Source organism: Mandrillus leucophaeus, unplaced genomic scaffold (assembly GCF_000951045.1).
Source record: "Mandrillus leucophaeus isolate KB7577 unplaced genomic scaffold, Mleu.le_1.0 Scaffold209, whole genome shotgun sequence".
NCBI classification, from domain to species: Eukaryota; Metazoa; Chordata; class Mammalia; order Primates; family Cercopithecidae; genus Mandrillus; species Mandrillus leucophaeus.
This window is the reverse complement of record NW_012102132.1, coordinates 3,471,755-3,490,136: the sequence shown is the minus strand read 5'-3', so window position 1 is coordinate 3,490,136 and position 18,382 is coordinate 3,471,755. Positions and strand designations below refer to the sequence as shown.

At 38.2% G+C, this 18,382-nt stretch overlaps 1 protein-coding gene across 4 annotated transcripts in view; it reads left to right on the top strand.

Moving 5' to 3' along the window:
* Positions 1-18,382, top strand: part of CASK (calcium/calmodulin-dependent serine protein kinase (MAGUK family)) — a 405,996-nt gene that overhangs the window by 309,801 nt on the left and 77,813 nt on the right. For all 4 annotated transcript variants that reach the window (XM_011980193.1, XM_011980192.1, XM_011980191.1 and 1 more), the window contains one exon: positions 6,792-6,913. In XM_011980193.1, the coding sequence (XP_011835583.1) occupies positions 6,792-6,913 (122 nt within the window). The remainder of the gene's footprint in view (positions 1-6,791; positions 6,914-18,382) is intronic.

The window sequence follows — 18,382 nt, the reverse complement described above, 5'->3', positions numbered from 1 at the left end:
AAAAAAAAAAAAAAAGCAAAAGAAATTGGACATCACCTCATTACCAAATGCAAATCATTCTGGTGCATTGCTGAGGATAAAACATGATTTGGGGGGTGGGGGACAGTCTGTTATGGAAGGAACACTGAATTAGGAGTCAGAGACCTGGGTTCTAGGATTTGATCTCCTGCTCATTTCCTGTGGCCCTTGGAAAGGTTATGTAACCCTACTGAGCCTCTGGTTTTTCAAATATAAAAACACTTGCTGACCAAGCACAGTGGCTCAATGCCTATAATCCCAGCACTTAGGAAGGCTGAGGCGGGAGGATTGCTTGAGCCCAGGAATTTGAGAATAGCCTGGGCAACAGAGAGAGACCCCCATCTCTACAAAAACTTTTAAAAAATTAGCCAGGCATGGTAGCATGCCTGTAGTCCCAACTGTTTGGAAGGCTGAGGTGGAAGGATTGCTCAAGCCCGGAAGGTCGAGGCTGCAGTGAACCAAGATCACGCCACTACACTCCAGCCTAGGCAACAGAGCAAGATCCTGTCTCAAAACAAAACAAAAAAGCAAAAAACACTTGCCTGCAGAGACAGGGTTATTGTGGAATCACATAAGGTAGTGAGTGTAAAAGCACTTTGGAAATTATAAGCTGTTAATACAAATATAAGTATGAAAATAATTTCAACTGTGGCTTTAAGAAAACAGTACTATAAAAGAAATTGTCTTCTGTGGTTAAGTCTTTCTCATACTTTGTTTTCAGTTCTTCAGAATTTACTCAGAAAAACATCATTTTAATCAAGGGCCATTTTATGAAGTGTCTTTTGGTACAAAGCACTCTGCAAAGTACACCCCAGAATACAGAGGTGAATAGAATACCTACAGTCCTGCCATTAAATCAACTGCCCTCTGAGGTGAACTTGTATACTTTTTATTGATTGATTTTGTTTTCAAGATAGTTACAAGTTTATTCAGAGGTTTTATAGGAAAAACAGCCTTTTTAGTCTTTGAGAAAAATAAATAGCTCTTTTATATGTGACAGTATTGATCTACAAAATGAAAACTAGTAAGAGTTTAGTTAGCATATGCTGCATGTGTTACATTAATAATCACTACTGCCTCGGGGTTTAAAATCTAAAACAATAGCAATGGAAAAGCCCAAGAAGTGTCTTTGTGTCTATTTATATCTTACAATGAATTGAAACACCATGGGACTTTTAGATGGTTGGTACTGAACTACAGATATCAATTATACACAAATCTATCCACCCAAGAATGTGTTCTGTTGTTCTGTTTGTCATACCCAAAGAAAGAAATAACGGAACTAGAACAGGTGTTAATGGAAGGTGTTAAAATGATCAAGGGTGAAGACAGATTTTGAGGTTAAGCCAAAAATATGTATTTATTCCATTTGAAAAGATGAAGGAGAAATGAAATAAAAACTCTAATTTTTCTACCTAATTACAGAAACTTAAAAATGGGGGCACTTTTCAGAGCTTGAAATAGACAACTTAGTACAACTAGGGAAATGCTTCTTTTCATGATTGAGAACCCATCAGGTTAATCATATTTGGGTACAAGATAAGACTATAAATCAGTTCAGAAGAGGTGACAGATCCAAGGAGGTTTAATAGACCTGTTGGAATTGTGGCTCTTGCCTACTCTAAATGCCTGCTAACAGATACCTTTGTGCTTTCCAGCAAAGCATCTGCTGGTTCTGTCAACACAGCTTTGATCCTGTGTAGGGGTGGTGAATTCCTGCTCATCCACCTCCTCTCTGCAGCTCCACAACTCCTCCCTAGGCAACCTGTGTGTCAGTTTGTCTTTACCTCTTTTATATCGTTTGCTTCAGAATATAATATGCCTACTTCACACATCAGTCTGAGAGCCCCTTCCTCAGGGACAGGGATCATATCTCTGATTTCTCTGAAGCCCCTGCCTAGTACTTAGCAAAAAGCAGGAATATCCAATAAAGATTTTGGGGCCAGGAACTGTGGGTCACACCAGTAACCCCAACACTTTCGGAGGCCGAGGTGGGCGGATCACCCGAGGTCAGGAGTTCGAGACCAACCTGGCCAACATGGTGAAACCCCGTCTCTACTAAAAACAAAAAATTAGCTGGATGTGGTGGTGTGTGCCTGTAATCCCAGCTACTTGGAAGGCTGAGGCAGGAGAATTGCTTGAACCAAGGAGGCGGAGGTTGCAATGAGCTGAAATCATGCCACCGTACTCCAGCCAGGGCAACTGAGTGAAACTCTGTCTCAGGAAAAAAAAAAAAAAAAAAAAAGATTTTGGTTATTGTCTGACCCAATAGGGCATTGTTCAAGTTCTTTTCCAACCTCCATATTCATGCATAAACCACACAATTTGCTGTTGAAGGTTTCTCGTATGTTTCCTAGCATAGCCTATTAGTGTAGTAAGTTAGGCAAAGCATAGACTTTGAAGCCAGACAAACCCAGGTTTGAGTCCTGGCTCCACCGTTTACTAGCTATGGCCTTCCATGACCCTTCTGAAGCTCAGTTCCCTATCTAGAAGGTGGGATAATAACCTTACCATGTTGTCCTGAGGATATTCCTGGAACATAATAAACACTCAAGAATTGGGAGCTGCTGTTAATGTTTCCTCAAGTGCTTCATTCAGTGCATACTTTATAGATATTATAAAATGAATAAAATAAAGAGCTGCCTTAAGGACCTTACAGCTCAGGGGAAAAAAGGGTGAACAAGCACACGCATAAGTAACCCATGGAGTGCCCTGGTGGTACAGGAATGGCATGGAGCACTTGGGAAGTTCACAGACCAACAAATGATACATCCCTGGTCTGATACAACCAAAATTGCTTCCTAGTCTTGAGACTGACCATCTTAGTACTCACTTGATAAAAGGTTGTTTTTGCTTTAATCTTATATTATTAATAAACTGCTACGTATAGACTATATATCAGCACGAGCAATGCTGGTAAGAGACCGGGCACAGTGGCTTACGCCCGTAGTCCCGGCAATTTGGAAGGCTGAGGCAGGCGGATCTCTTGAGCCCAGGAGTTCAAGACCAGCCTGGCCAACATGATGAAACTCCATCTCTACTAAAAATCCAAAAATTAGCTGAGTATGGTAGCCTGTAGTCCCAGCTGCTTGGGTGGCTGAGGCACGAGAATCGCTTGAACCCAGGAGGCAGAGGTTGCAGTGAGCTGAGGTCATGCCATTGCACTCCAGTGTGGGTGACACAGTGAGACTCTGTCTCAAAATAAAATAAAATAAGATTACACTAAGATAACTGAGTGAAGATGATAATTAGATTTCTGTGGTATCAGTGGATTTTTTTAATATACAAAAAAAGCACTTGATTAGTATTTTTGTTATTGTGGTTTCATAAGTCCAGAAGTTTAGAACTGGCTTTAGTAACTTGATAAACATAGCATCATTCAATTCTGTTGTCGATGACGTGCTGCGGTCAGGGGTTCAGTGGGACATTTGTGACTAATTTCTTCATATCATCTCTTGCTTTCCAAGGCTTTCAATAAGGGATGAAGAGAAAATTGGCTTTTAACTAATTTCCAGATTTTTTGAGGGAGGGGGGCACTCTGAACAAAGTAAAAATCCTGAGAAGATCAGGTAGAAGGAAGTAGATTGGGTTAATACCTCTTTAGGAATAACAGAGGAGATGAGGACTGATTTCTGCCATTTATCTCTTTTATCCCACTTAATATCCACTTAATGTTTTCAGTGAAAGGATACCAATAGCCTGGCAGGCATAATTCAAAATTTAATATTATCCAGCCGGACATGGTGGCTCACGCCAGTAATCCCAGCACTTGGGGAGCTCAAAGCAGAAGGATCGCTTTAGCTCAGGAGTCCAAGACCAGCCTGGGCAACATGGCAGAACCCCATCTCTACAAAAAATACAAAACAGCTGAGTATGGTGGCACGTACCTGTAGTCCCAGCTACTCAGGGGGCTGAGGTGGGAGGATCACTTGAGTGCGGGAGGTCGAGGTTGCAGTGAGCCGAGATTGTGTCACTGCACTCCAACCTGGGCAACAGAGCAAGACTCTGTAAAAAAAAAAAAAAAAAATTATCCAGGCCAGGCGTGGTGGCTCATGCCTGTAATCGCAGCACTTTGGGAGGCCAAGGCGGGCAGATCACAAGGTCAGGAGTTCGAGACCAACCCGACCAACATGGTGAAAACCCATCTCTACTAAAAATACAAAATTAACCGGGGGTGTTGGCACGCACCTGTAATCCCAGCTACTCAGGATGCTGAGGCAGGAGAATCACTTGAACCTGGGAGGCAGAGGTTGCAGTGAGCCAAGATCACACCACTACACTCCAGCCTGGGCAACAGAACGAGACTGTCTCAAAAAGAAAAAAATTACCCATGGTTCCTTCAACAGACGAATGGTCAAACAAACTGGTACATCCACGCAACAACCTGGATGAAGCCCCAGAGAATTATGCTAGGTGAAAAAATGCAGTCCCAAAAGGTTACATACTGTATGATTTCATTTATTCTTTTTATTTTATTTTATTTTATTTTTTAATTTTTAGAGGGACTCCTCCTTGCAGACCAGGGCTACCCCATAGGCAGTATGCCCAGAATAGGAGCCTCATTTATTATCAGAATGACAAAATTGTAGAAATGGAGAACAGATTAGTAGTTGCCACAGGTTAGGAGGGGATAGAGTAGGAGGGGAATGAGAATGGCTATGAAAAGGCAATATGAGGAATCCTTGTGGTAATGGAATGTTTTATAGCTTGACTGTATCAATGTCAATATCCAGGTTGTGATATTATACTACAGTTTTGCAAGATGTTACTATTGGAGGAAACTGGGTAAAGGGTACGTGAGACCTTTGTGTTATATTCTTTTACAACTGCATGTGAATCTACAATTATCTCAAAATAAAAAGTCAAATTTTAAAAAATAACTACAGTAATTTCCATGTGGACAACCACACAGTATGTGGCTTAAGACCCAAATCTTTAACATAATTAAATAGAGCTACAAAAATCAGTAGCTTATATAGCAATTTATGTATTTATTTATTTATTTATTTATTTATTTATTTGCTATTGTAGAAAAACTTGGAAAGTATAGACAAGAACAGAATGAAATAGAAATAGGACAGTAAAGATAACTACTGTAACACTTTTGCTGTGTTTCATTCTGTTTTTTGTTTTTCCTGAGTTTGTATATATGTTTTGTTTGTTTTTTTATCATAACTGGGAATATAGAGTTTATTTAGTTTTGCATTCTGCTTTCTTGAATTCTATATCATGAAGATTTTTCTATGTCTTTGAAATTCTTCAAAAACAATTTTCATTTGGCTACATATTCCATTATATGGATATTCTATAACCTATGTAATCATCCTCTATTAGATTTATTTTCCATTTTGTATGATAATATCATTATATATAAATCTTCCATTATTTTCCTTAAGGTGGATTTTTGTAAATGGAATTACTAAATCGAAGTGCATGAACATTTTTAAGGCTTTTTGATATATATTACCAGATTGCTTTCTGGAAAAGTGGTACTGATATATATTCTCACCAATAATTGCATGAGAATGGATGAGGTCTAAGACAGGAAGAATTAGAAACAGAGTTCTGGAGCATGAAGATTTTTATGTTAATCAAAAGTCGAATTTCTCAACCACAGCACTACTGACATTTTGGACCAGATAATTCTCTGTTGTGGGGGCTGTCCTGGGTATTGTAGGATATTTAGCAGCATCCCTGACCTCTACCCACTAGATAGCAATAGCCGCCCTCCGGCTGTAGCTGTAACAACCAAAAATAACTCCAAACATTGGGAAATGTCCACCTGAGTAACAAAATTGCGCCTGGTTGAGAACCGCTTATCCAAAGACTTAAATGTGCAATGAGGCACTTATTCTTAGAGTTTCTCTACTGTGTACTAATGTTCTGAAGCTTAGCTCCTTGGGGCTCTGTTTTTGTGGAGTATATATGTGTATTCTGCATATTGCCTGCAGTGTAAAAGAGGCTGATCATTTTTTTAAGGCTGTGTAAAATGGCTTTGTTACTCCTCATTATGTATCTTTCCCTACTGACATCTGCCTGATTTCCTGGTTATGAGAAGAAACTTGTGATGGCACTTCCATTTGCTTTGCCCTACAAAAATGATTTGCCTTGAAATTTAATATGGTATTTGGAAGTGTCAGTGTACCTACACTTTGTCTTTATCTTCTGAATAAGAAGGGTAAGAGTAAGACAGAATGAGAATGATTTTGGGTCTCTTGAGTCTGTATGTAAAGGGAAAAAAAGGAGTGGACTGGGATTTTTGTTAACTAAAGTTTGAGTCTTAAAATGTAAGAAGCCTATTTTAGGCAGCAGGAGCTCCCAGTTGAAGATCTGTTCCCTGTATCTACAGCTGGCTTTACCGTCGGTTCTTGATGGAATGCACCTGGGTAAAAGGCCAATCTTGTTTCTATAATATTTCAAAACATCTTGGAGTCCTCAAACCCATACTCTCTTCCTGACATAAAACTTGCTGTGTCCAGATCTTCTAGTGTTTCAGTTATACTTGATAAATTTCATTAATTCAAATAAGATAAGCTGCAGTTTCCTTTGAAAAATGAAGAGCACACAAATGCATTGGTAAGAACATGAACTCTCTGAAAATACTCTGTCCTTAAATGATATGAAACTCATTTAAGTCTATCCTTCAGTAAAGACACTAGCCTTTGAAGTTCTGATATGAATTCATTGTTCTTAAATGTAAGATTTAGGTTACAAAAGTTAGTCTGACATTGACTTTCTGTACTGGCTGTTTCTTTTCTGTTTGTCCCCCTTAGGAGCAGTCTCACAGGTGCTGGACAGCCTGGAAGAGATTCACGCACTTACAGACTGCAGTGAAAAGGACCTAGATTTTCTACACAGTGTTTTCCAGGATCAGCATCTTCACACACTACTAGATGTAAGTCTGTCTTTTTATTATTCTTGTTTTTTGGTAAATTGAATACTGGCCGGGCACAGTGGCTCACGCCTGTAGTCCCAGCACTTTGGGAGGCCGAGGCGGGTGTATCAGGAGGTCAGGAGATCGAGACCATCCTGGCCAATATGGTGAAACCCTGTCTCTACTAAAAATACAAAAATTGGCTGGGCGTGGTGGCGCATGCCTGTAGTCACAGTTAGGACTGAGCTGAGGAGGCGGAGCCACAAGAATCACTTGAACCCAGGAGGCGGAGGCTGCACTGAGCCGAGATCACACCACTGCACTCCAGCCTGGGCGACAAAGCGAGACTCTGTCTCAAAAAAAAAAAAAAATTGAATATTTAGCATACCTTTTTACTTTACATGAATTCTCAAATGTCTATCATAACAATCCTTTTCAGTTGCCTTAAGTGTATGAGAAATGTGGGAAATCATCCATCAAAAATTCATGATTGAAATATAGTGTATGGCCGGGCACAGTGGCTCATGCCTGTAATCCCAGCACTTTGGGAGGGCAAGATGGGTGGATCACCTGAGGTCAGGAGTTCGAGACCAGCCTGACCAACATGGGGAAACCCCATCTCTACTTAAAATACAAAATTAGCCAGTTGTGGTGGTGCATGCCTGTAATCCTAGCTACTTGGGAGGCTGAGGCAAGAGAATCATTTGAACCCAGCAGGTGGAGATTGCAGTGAGCCAAGATTGCTCCATTGTACTCCAGCCTGGGCAACAAGAGTGAAACTCCATCTCAAAAAAAAAAGAAAAAAGAAATACAGTGTATGTACAGTACAAATACAACAGAGCCTAGCAGGCTACAATGGGGAAAAATTATATATCTTTATAAATTATATGTACATAATGCATGCAAGTGATATGTGAGTTTTTAAAAACAGTAGAGTACAAACCTGCTTTACTGAATTATCTTATATTTCTATTAGAAGAATCCATTGAGGTTAGCTGTGATTACTTTTTATTGCTTTGCACATTACTTTAAAACATTATACCTCCAGCATGAGTATAGGAGAGAGAAAAGCAAATGAGATACTGTACAATAGGCTGTATTCCCACACACATTTAATATTTAACATGGTTTTGTTCCATAGACTCAAAGTCTTCTCCTTAAAACATAAGCGTATACTCCGTCTTTAAATATTACAGGCTCCACTGACAGCAGACTGGGATACAAAGGAAAAAAATGAAGCTGATCATTTTCATTTCAGTCACATTTTAAGTAAAATACCTTTCTTAGAGAACTTGGTTCACTTCAACAGTGAAAACTCTTGGGTGGTTTTGATGGTATTTGAACATGTTAGTCTTTTTACAAGAAAAACCTTCCCTTAATGAGAGAATCATACTTGTTTTGGGGTGCCTAGAACTGTTTGGTGCTGAATAATTCACCATATGATGTAAATGAAACTAAAGCAAAATTTCTCAGAATGTGTTCCACAGAACGTTGCTCTGGGAGGTGGCTATGGGTGTTGCCATGGTGGGAAGGGGAAGTAGATCTTAAATTTAGTGCTTAAATTATTTATTGACTAAATAAGTTTGGGAAATGCTACATTCTTTAGTCTTTTTATACAGATGCACAATGGGCATTGGTATATTGACAGCTCTGAGATGATCTAAAGGAAAGAAACCTTTTTAACTTTGTTTAACAGCATTTCTCAAACTAATTTAGGCACAGAACTTTTATTCACAATCCTGTTGAGTTCTGTTTTGATGAGGACCAGTTTGGGAAAAGCTCAACTAAGAGTGTTTGTTGCATTATGCTTCAGCTTCACACTAAATGCAGCCGTCGGTATCTAACAGTTGCTTCTTTCCCCACATGTGGTCAGTTCAAATTAATTACCAGATTTTCATACCTAGTTTGGCCTTTGTATATAGGGTACATATTAATTAGGGCTGACTAACCATTATAACGTGTGATTCTAAAATTTGAGTGGCTTAACAGAATAAAAATTTACTTCTTGCTCACTTCACAGTCCAATGCAGGTAGATGAAGGAGGTCTTTTCCACTAGGTCACATGGCTATTTCCCAGGGTCTTGGAATCTTCTACTGTATCCTTTGTACCTAGCCAGCAAATGAGAGAAGAGAGAACATGGAGAAAATTGCAGGGTCAAGCTTGGAAATGGGTTTATCTCACCTTCCTTGGCAACTGCTAGTCACGTGCCCACCTGGATGTGAGAGCTGGGGAACATAGTTTAGAAATGTGCTCAGGAAGATAAGGAATTGGGTCTTCTCTTTAGTGTAATTTATCTTAAGTAGTATCTGTTCACTGTCATTGCTGCAGAAAGTTTTCACAATTGTGAATTTCCCACAGAAGTGTATACCCTTTACTAGAACTAGTTAGTGGAATATTTAGAAAAGGCTGCAGCAGTGTGTGGAGATCTTGTTTATTTCAGTGTGGTCAGTGGTTAGGTCATTGCCAGGTAGATGTACTGACCTTTTGAATCAAGGACTTTTTGTAACAAAGACTTTTTGTAATTTAAACACTAAGAGAAGCCCAAATTGGTTTCAAAGTTGTATTTTTTCTTACTGATATAACAAGGTATCTGAGCACATCAAGCTTGAGATTGCAGGGGAGAAGCAGGAACATTACTGGCTTACACAAAGAAAGGGGCAGCTATTCAGACACAAACTGGACTTTCAGACTGAGCCAGGCTGCCACTCACTCCCCAGTGGTGAACATCTCAGACCTCACAGAAAGCATTCATTTGGAATAACTGCTGCACTGTTTGGTATAAATTGTCACAATTTCAGAGGAGAGTCTTAGATGTTAGTGAGAAAAACATACTTAACTTTCCTTTGTATTTGTTTACATTATAAACCTAAAGAAGTATCTGCCTTATTGGCATCTGCCCTGTCAGTGCAGGTCAATTTGAAAGAGGAGCTGTTGAACTGGAAATGAACCATGCCTGTTAAAAAGATGCAGTATAAGACCAGGAGCAGTGGCTCACACCTGTAATCCCAGCACTTTGGGAGATCAATGTGGGAAGATCATTTGAGCCCAGGAGCTCAAGACCAGCCTGGGCAACAAAGCCAGACCCCATCTCTACAAAAAATTTAAAAAGTAGCTGGGCATGGTGGTGTATGCCTGTGGTCCCAGCTACTCCAGAGGCTGAGACTGGAGGATCACCTGAGCCCAAGAATTCAAGGCTGCAGTAAGCTATGATCACACCACTGCACTCCAACCTGGGCAACAAAGTGAGACCCTATCTCAAAAAAAAAAAAAAAAAAAGGTGCAGTATCTTCTGAATTTTGGAAGCAGGTGCCATATACAAACTCCAGTCAAATTAATGACTGTGAGGCCAAGCCCTGGACAATATTTGCATGCATGTGGTTCTGAATCTCCAAACTGAGCTATTTCTAAATGAAAGTTTAGGCTAGGTACAGTGACTCACGCCTGTAATCCCAGCACTTTGGGAGGCCAAGGCGGACGGATCACCTGAGGTCAGGAGTTCAAGACCAGCCTGGCCAACACGGTGAAACCCGTCTCTACTAAAAATACAAAAATGTGGTGGGTACCCATCATCCCAGGTACTTAGGAGGCTGAGGCAGGAGAATCACTTGAGCCCAGGAGGTGGAGATTGCAGTGAGCTGAGATCGTGCCACTGCACTCTAGCCTGGTCAACAGAGCGAGACGCTGTCTCAAAAATGAATGAATGAGTAAATGAATGAATGAATGAAAGCTTATTCATCATGAATGAAATAAGCCATCATTAGAATGTGCCCTCATACCCTACATCCCATAAATAAGGCTTATTAAGCCCATTTCACGGCTAACAGGCTACATTTTAATAATATAATCAATGAAGAATTCAAGTGACTGCCATATAGAGAAATCTAATCATTTAAAAATTTTTAGTATTTAAATGTTTATGGTATACATTAAGGAAGGAACATGGCTATGACCAACTCTTGACAAGCAGCTGTTAAAACTTTGGAGTTTCAGGCTGGGCGCGGTGGCTCACTCCTATAATCCCAGCACTTTGGGAGGCCGAGGCAGGAGGATCACTTGAGGTCAGGAGTTTGAGACCAGCCTGGCCAACATGGTAAAACCCTGTCTTTACTAAAAATACAAAAATTAGCTAGGCATGGTGGCGCACGCCTGTAGTCTCAGCTACTTGGGAGGCCGAGGCAGGAGGATCGCTTGAACCCGGGGGTGGACGTAGCAGTGAGCTAAGATCATACCACTGCATAGTAGCCTGGGAGACAGAGCAAGACTCTGTGTCCAAAAAAAAAAAAAAAAAATTGGCCTTTCATTTTTCTTTCTTCGTATGTTCCACATACCATGGTTGATTTGGAATTGTTTTGTTTTGTAGAATCAACATGAATTCTTCTGCCTTTTGTGTTTGTTTTTTCTTTCTTGTTTAAGACAGGCTCTCGTTCTGTCTCCCAGGCTGGCTCACTGTAGCCTTGACCTTGTGAGCTCAAGCACCTTCCTACCTCAGCCACCCAAGTATCTGGACCACAGGTGTACCACCACACCCAGCTTTTTTTTTGAAGAGACAGGTCTCACCATGTTGCCCAGCCTAGTCTTAAACTCCTGGGCTCAATCAGTTCTCCTGCCTCGGCCTCCCAAAGTGCTGAGATTACAGGCATGAGTCACTGTCCCTGGCATGAATTCCTTTTTAAGGATTCCAAGTAGGGACACCCAGGGGGCATAGTTTTATGGGCCATGGATTAATTAAGGCTAATTAATCCCACTGAGCCATTTTAGGAAATATCTCTACTATATTTATGTTATTCCTGTTAACTCAATAACATTGTAAACAGCTAGGTATGAAGCCATAATTTTAAGGCTGACAAAAAGAAACAGAATTAAGTTCCCAAGAAAAACTAAAGATTATCTAGGACTTTATTTTTTCTAGTCATGTTCTTAAAATAATAACAAGCTCAAAATTTGAAGAAGCATTATTAGAATTTGTTTAGAGGAAACAAAACTGCCAAACTGAAACATTTACTTTAAAATGGAGAAGTACTGTGATTCTACTGAAAGGGAAATGCTTTCTGAAAGTTTTTGAATTTGAGTAAAACACATTTAGTTAAATCTGTAGTTAGAAACTGATACAGAAACTCTAAATATTTGCTATCCAAGTAGTTCCAACCTGGCACACATACGCAGCTTCTCATTTTGTGGGAAGAGATACAGAGGCATGAGTAACTGCTTTGTCCAGCTTGTTGCAGTATGCCTGTATTTAAAAATTAAAAGCACTGGTGCTAAGATGATCTTCATATGAAATGTATAGATCAATTAGTAAAGTACAATTTGGCATTAGTTTGCTAGGACTGCCATAACAAAGTACCACAAGTTGCGTGGCTTAAAACAACAGAAATTGATTCTCTCATAGTTCTGGAGGCTGGAAAGTCCTTAATCAAGGAGTTGGCAGGGGCATGCTCCCTCCAAAGGATCCAGGGAAGAATCCTTCCTTGTCTCTTCCAGTTTCTGGTGGTTGCCTGCAATCCTTGGCGTTCCTTGACTCATAGATGCATCATTCCAGTCTCTGCTTCCGTCATCACATGTCATTCTCTGTGCGTGTGTGTCTGTGTATTTACATGACCTTCTTAGAAGGACACCAGTCATTGGAGACCCTAATCCAGTATGACATCTTCATAATTAATTACATCTCCAAAGACACTTATTTCCAAACAAGGTCACATTCTGCAGTTCTGGGTAAACATAAATTTTGAGTGAAGGACAATATTCAACCCAGTACAGCATGGAAAACTGATTTAACCCTGAATTAATTATTTACATGTGAGTGCAAATTACACAAATCTAATATAAAATAATGAAATGTTACCCTGTCATCCATTAATTATGCTTTCTTGGAAATTGGTGTGTTAAAGTGTTATTTATGTCTTGTAATGATACTTTGAATCAGAGTTGGAATTTGTATGTGATACATTGAAAGGTCAGTGGGTGGGTGAGTTTTTGATGGACTGAAAAACCACGTTTTTCAGATAAAAAGCATTTCACAAATATTATTTGGTAGTAGTTTTCAGTCTTCTCAGTTTCTAGTATAAATTTTCCTATTAAAAGAATAACTATTTAGTTTGTAAATCACCAGTGTTACAAAGCATTGTTAAATGACACATCTCTCTGCCAAACTTTGACAACTAAGTTTTAAATATTAACTGGCCATCTGTCATACCTCTGAACAGCTGTTAGCATTTGTTACTCACTGCTGTTTCCATAGTAAATGCCCCACCTAATTAAGATTATTTTTGTGGGAAGTCTCAAAATTATGGTTTCTGAAAATATAATGGGTGATTAGATTAATATAGCAATTTATTGATGGATTTTTAAAATTGTAGTAGCAATTAATTTAGAAGTCTTTATAATATTAATTTATAAGTAGACTTTTATAATAGACTTAGTAACTTTTAAATATTTCATTAGCAATTAACTGATACTTGGAATCTTTCATATTTTGTATGGCCAACATCCTTATTATAATTTTTTACTGTTTAGGGAGAGTTAGCATTTCTCCCTCTGGCCTGGAGTTAGCCATGGAAAACTACAATTCTTGATTTACTATTTTGCTTTTTTGAGATGACATTAAATTAGTAGCCATATTTAGAAGAGCTTATTTTTAGAACTCAGAAGTTTCCTAAAGGAAAAAGGTGGAACTTCTACAATAATCTGGTGATAATGTTTTTGAGCAATTTGGGGTCTGAGAAGTAAGTTAAATACAATGTTAGGTTTGGATATTTAAAGAGATTGCCAATCAGGAAATGCCGAAACTAAGTTTCCCAAGAATGTGTAGTCCAGTCCATTTGCATTTAAATGTCTAGAATAATAAAGCCTATCTGAGGACCTTCAGAGGATGAGCTACTAGTAATTTCTCAGGGCCCCATCCAGTCTCAAGAGTCAGCTTTGTCAATTATGAAACCAGCTGCATAGTGGGCCCCTGCCCAGTTGTGGTGGTCTTTGTGCTTCTTGCCTCCTGGGGCTGTAGACTGAAGTGCATTGCTGCTCACTTTAAATTTGAGTGTCTCTCCACTGTTTTCTAACTGGATGGGCAAAACCTCCCATATCTGTTTCCCTCCGTGTTTTGAAGTATTATTGTCAGTGTAAAAGTACTGCATGAAACAAAATACATATGTTGTGAATATTCTCAAAGTATTTTTTCTTCTTTCTTAACGTAAGTAAATGTCAATAAGCTTAGCAAAAAAAAAAAAAAAAAAAAAAAAAAAAAAAAAAAAAAAAAAAAAAGCCACTAAGCATATGGTTCTTTGTTAAGCAGCAATAGAAAACTGATACAACCAGGAACAAGATGAGGATTGTCCACTCCCCACTTCTATTCACCATTGTCCCAGAGACTCTGGCCAGTGCAGTTAAGACAAGAAAAAGAAATTCAAGGCATGAAGATTGGAAAGGAAGAAGTAAAATCATCCTTTCCCAGAGATGTTATCTTGCATGTAGAAAATACTAAGGAATCCACAAAAAATCTAATAGCATTGTAGGCAAGCTTAGCAAGGTCACAAGATACAAGATGAATATACACACGTTATCTAAATTTCTATATGTGAGCAAAAAATAACCCAAAAATAAAATTAAACAAATATTCACAATATTATAAAAAGAATAAAATAGGAATAAATCGAACAAATAATATAGGATTTGTATACTGAAAACTAAAAAAAAGCTGCGAAAGAAAGATCTAAATAAATGAACAGAAATATACTGTTGGAATGGAGGACTTAATATTGTTAAGATGGCGCTTTTCTCCACATTGATCTATAGATTCAGTGCAGTCCCTATCAACATCCCAGTAGGATTTCTTTGTAGAAGTCAACAAGGTGATCCTACAATTTATATGGAAATGCCAAAACAATTTTGTAAAAGAAAACAATTGGATAACTGATTTCAAAACTTCCTATAAGGCTACAATAATCAAAATAGTATGGTGTTGGCATAAGGATAGATATACAGATCACTGAAACAGAAAAGAGTCCAGAAATGAACCCTCATATTTATGGTCAATGTTTTTCCAACAAGACTGCCAATGCAATTACATGGAAAAGGGGATAGTCGTTTTTTTTCAAATGATCCTGGAGCAGTTGGAGATCCATATGCAAAAAATGAACTTAGACCCTGTCTCATACCATACACAAAAGAAAATTGCCTCAAAATGGATCATAGATTCACTTTAAGAGCTTAAAACTATAAAACTTTTAAAAGAATATAGGAGTAAATCTTCATTACCTTGGGTTAGGCAAAGAGTTCTTAGATGTGACACAAGGGAATTTGGGGGGATTAAGGAAATGTTCTAAAACTGGATGGAGATGGTGGTTGTACAAATACATGAATTTACTATCATCCCACTAGATTTCACAGGGCCATTACACTAAATTAAAATTTAGCTTTGTGGCTAAGAATTTACCACGGATTCAAAAATACTAAATATGGATTTTTCTCCCAAGAACTGTTTTATTAACCAGCGTGTAGTTGTGCCTTATGGAAGAAGTCCAAATTGTGTTTTTTGTTTGAAAATGTTATGAATTACATAATTTTATGTATTTTCAATATGGAAGACACCTCAGAGCAACTTATTTTAGTTCATTCCTTCTACATTCAAGTACATATTTGCCATTTCCAAAAATTCACAGCTTTTTGACACTTTTTTAACATCAATTTTTGGTCTTTTTTATTGTGGTAAAGTATATATAACATAAAATTTGCCACTTGAACCATGTTTAAGTGTACAGTTCAATGACATTAAGTATATTCACATTGTTATACAACCATCAGCACTATCCATCTCCAGAACTCTTTCATCTTCCCCAACTAAATGTCTGTACCCATTAAATACTAACTCCCATTCACCCCTCTCCTTAGTCCCTGGCAACCACCCTTCTACTTTCTGTCTCTATGAATTTGACTACTCTAAGTACCACGTATATAAGTGAAATCATCCAGTATTTGCCCTTTTGTGTCTGGCTTATTTCATTTAGCATGGTATCTTCAGGGTTCATCCATGTTGTAGCATGTGTTAGAATTTTCTTCCTTTTTAAGGCTGAGTAATATTCTATCGTGCATGTATACCACATTTTGTTTGTCTACTCATCCAATATTGATGTTTTGTGGTTGATAATTATGTGCTAGGAAAAACCAAATTCTCAGAATAAGGCTGTCTAATAGTAGGGTATTCTGCCTCGTTCCATCTCCACACAATTACTCTTTCTAGGTTGCAAGTTAGGTCTTATGCTGTACATCTATGTGAAGGAATGTGTGATTTCCACTGAAAGTATTAATGACTACGGGAGTCTTTCCAGTTCCCTTATTTGTTCAGATAAATTACTTCTTAAAGCGAGGTTTCGAATTTACTCTAGAATACCAAGAATAATGAATCAGCTTGTCACCAGTACCAGTGTTACCCACTGAGTGCCATTCTCTTTTTATGACACCATGATCAACTTTACCAAAAGGCGAAGGAATTTGCAGAAAGCCTTCAAAGTACAACAAGCACTGATTCTTCTTTATGCTGTTCTCAAGGAAAGGAGGGGTTTCCCCCTAGAAAGGAATGTGATATGCTCAGTTAAAGAATGTTCAATGGAGTGGCTTGCAGCATTCATAATCCAAGAACATAGCTGTTTTCTTCTCTTTGTGGCCCTTCAAACATTATCTCATAAAACTCTTCTGCCAGACTGCCTTTGTGTTATTCTCTTTAAATTTTTCATGACAGAAATTCATTTTTGCTACAGCTACACCAAGTACAAATGCTTGGTGTTTACCTATGCAAAATAAAAATGCTAGCAAAAGCCAAAAATAATTAAATAAAATATTATCTGACACACCTAATGTAACATAAATGTTATCTTTTAAAGCAGCACATTAATAATGGTATGTTCATTTAATGTAAATATCATTTAACTCTTGTAGTTGCTTAAGAAGAGCCAAGCTAGGAAATGTGATTTTAACACTTTAAAAAAATAGAAAGGAAATTAATATCATAGTGAAAATTTCTCATAGTTGGGCAAGCTCTTGTATCTGATACTAAAAAGTACCGTATTTCAGACTTTATTAAGACAAAATAAAATCTGCCTATATTATATCATATAACTGGTTTTTTTTTTCTCATGCTTTCTTTTGCTCAAGAATAGGCATTATGATTTGTGTTTTACAGGGCTTAATTTTAGAGTGATTTGCCCACTTGAAAAAGGCATAGAGAACAGTCAAGCTAGGTCATCTGAGGCAAGTGTTTTGAGTTTCTCAGAAATAGCTGCCACTGACCAGAAATCTGCCACACTGGCCTATGTTGTTAGGCCACCAAAGGCACAGTCTTCTTGGATTGAACTAGGAGGTCAAGCAAGTCTTAATTTCTTGAATTCAAAAATAAATCCCTGTAAGTGCAATGTTCTAATAAGATTAGAACAAAAGCAGCCCTGTATACAGACAAATAAAACCTAAACAAAACAAGGGCCTCCTTAGAGGTTCTTTTGCTGTCAAGATCCAAAGGATTTTTGCAGCGTTTTCAGGAAATCTTGTATTGGCCCAGATGTACTGATTTTTTAATTGCCTTTTTTGCTGACAGAAGAAAACGTTAATAATGGATTTAGAGCAGCATATTACTAGGCCAGCTGCACTCCTTCTTGCACCTTCAAGTAAGGATATATTCTCCGTCATGATTTTACTAAAACTTGATTTAAGCTAGCATTTCACTGCTAAGCTATTAAACTAAAGCTGGAACAGCAAACTCAAGAGCATCCAGGAACATTCTTATTGGCCGCTAAATACAGTAAGCAGTTGTCCATTACACGTCCATCTTCAACTTGAGTTATGTAGTACAAACTGGGCCATGGTATTGGGAGCAGCCCTGAACCTTAGTCCAGGGAAAATCTAAATTCCAGGGTGGAACTCTTGCTCCTTGATTTCAGTGACTAGATTTAGGAATTTACACACTTTTTAAGATGAGAAACAAATTTAGTTTAAGATTTATGAAATCTTCAAAATGAATGAAATGAATCTTCAAATGAATTACCTTCAAATAAATGGAGTTTGCTATCTCCATGCAGATAGTCATCTGTGTGACTATTATTTGAGTGCTTGCAACTATTTAAAATAAATTAATTTTTAGAAATTTTGTAGAATATAAAATTTCAAGAAAAACAATTTTTGGTGCAGGTAGAAGAGGCATTCTTTGTACCTCAAAAAAGAAAAATGGCCTGAGTGATTTTGATTTCTTTTTGTAACTTGTAATATCCCAGTGGTACAAAATTGTGTTTAGATTTGTAAGAAAGACAGGTTATAGAAGTTCTTCCAGCCAGGTGCCGTGGCTCACGCCTGTAATCCTAACACTTTGGGAGGCTGAGGTGGGTGGATCACCTGAGGTCAGGAGTTCAAGACCAGCCTGTCCAACATGGTGAAACCCCATCTCTACTAAAAAAATAAAATAAAATAAAATACAAAAATTAGCCGGGAGTGGTGGTGCGTGCCTGTAATCC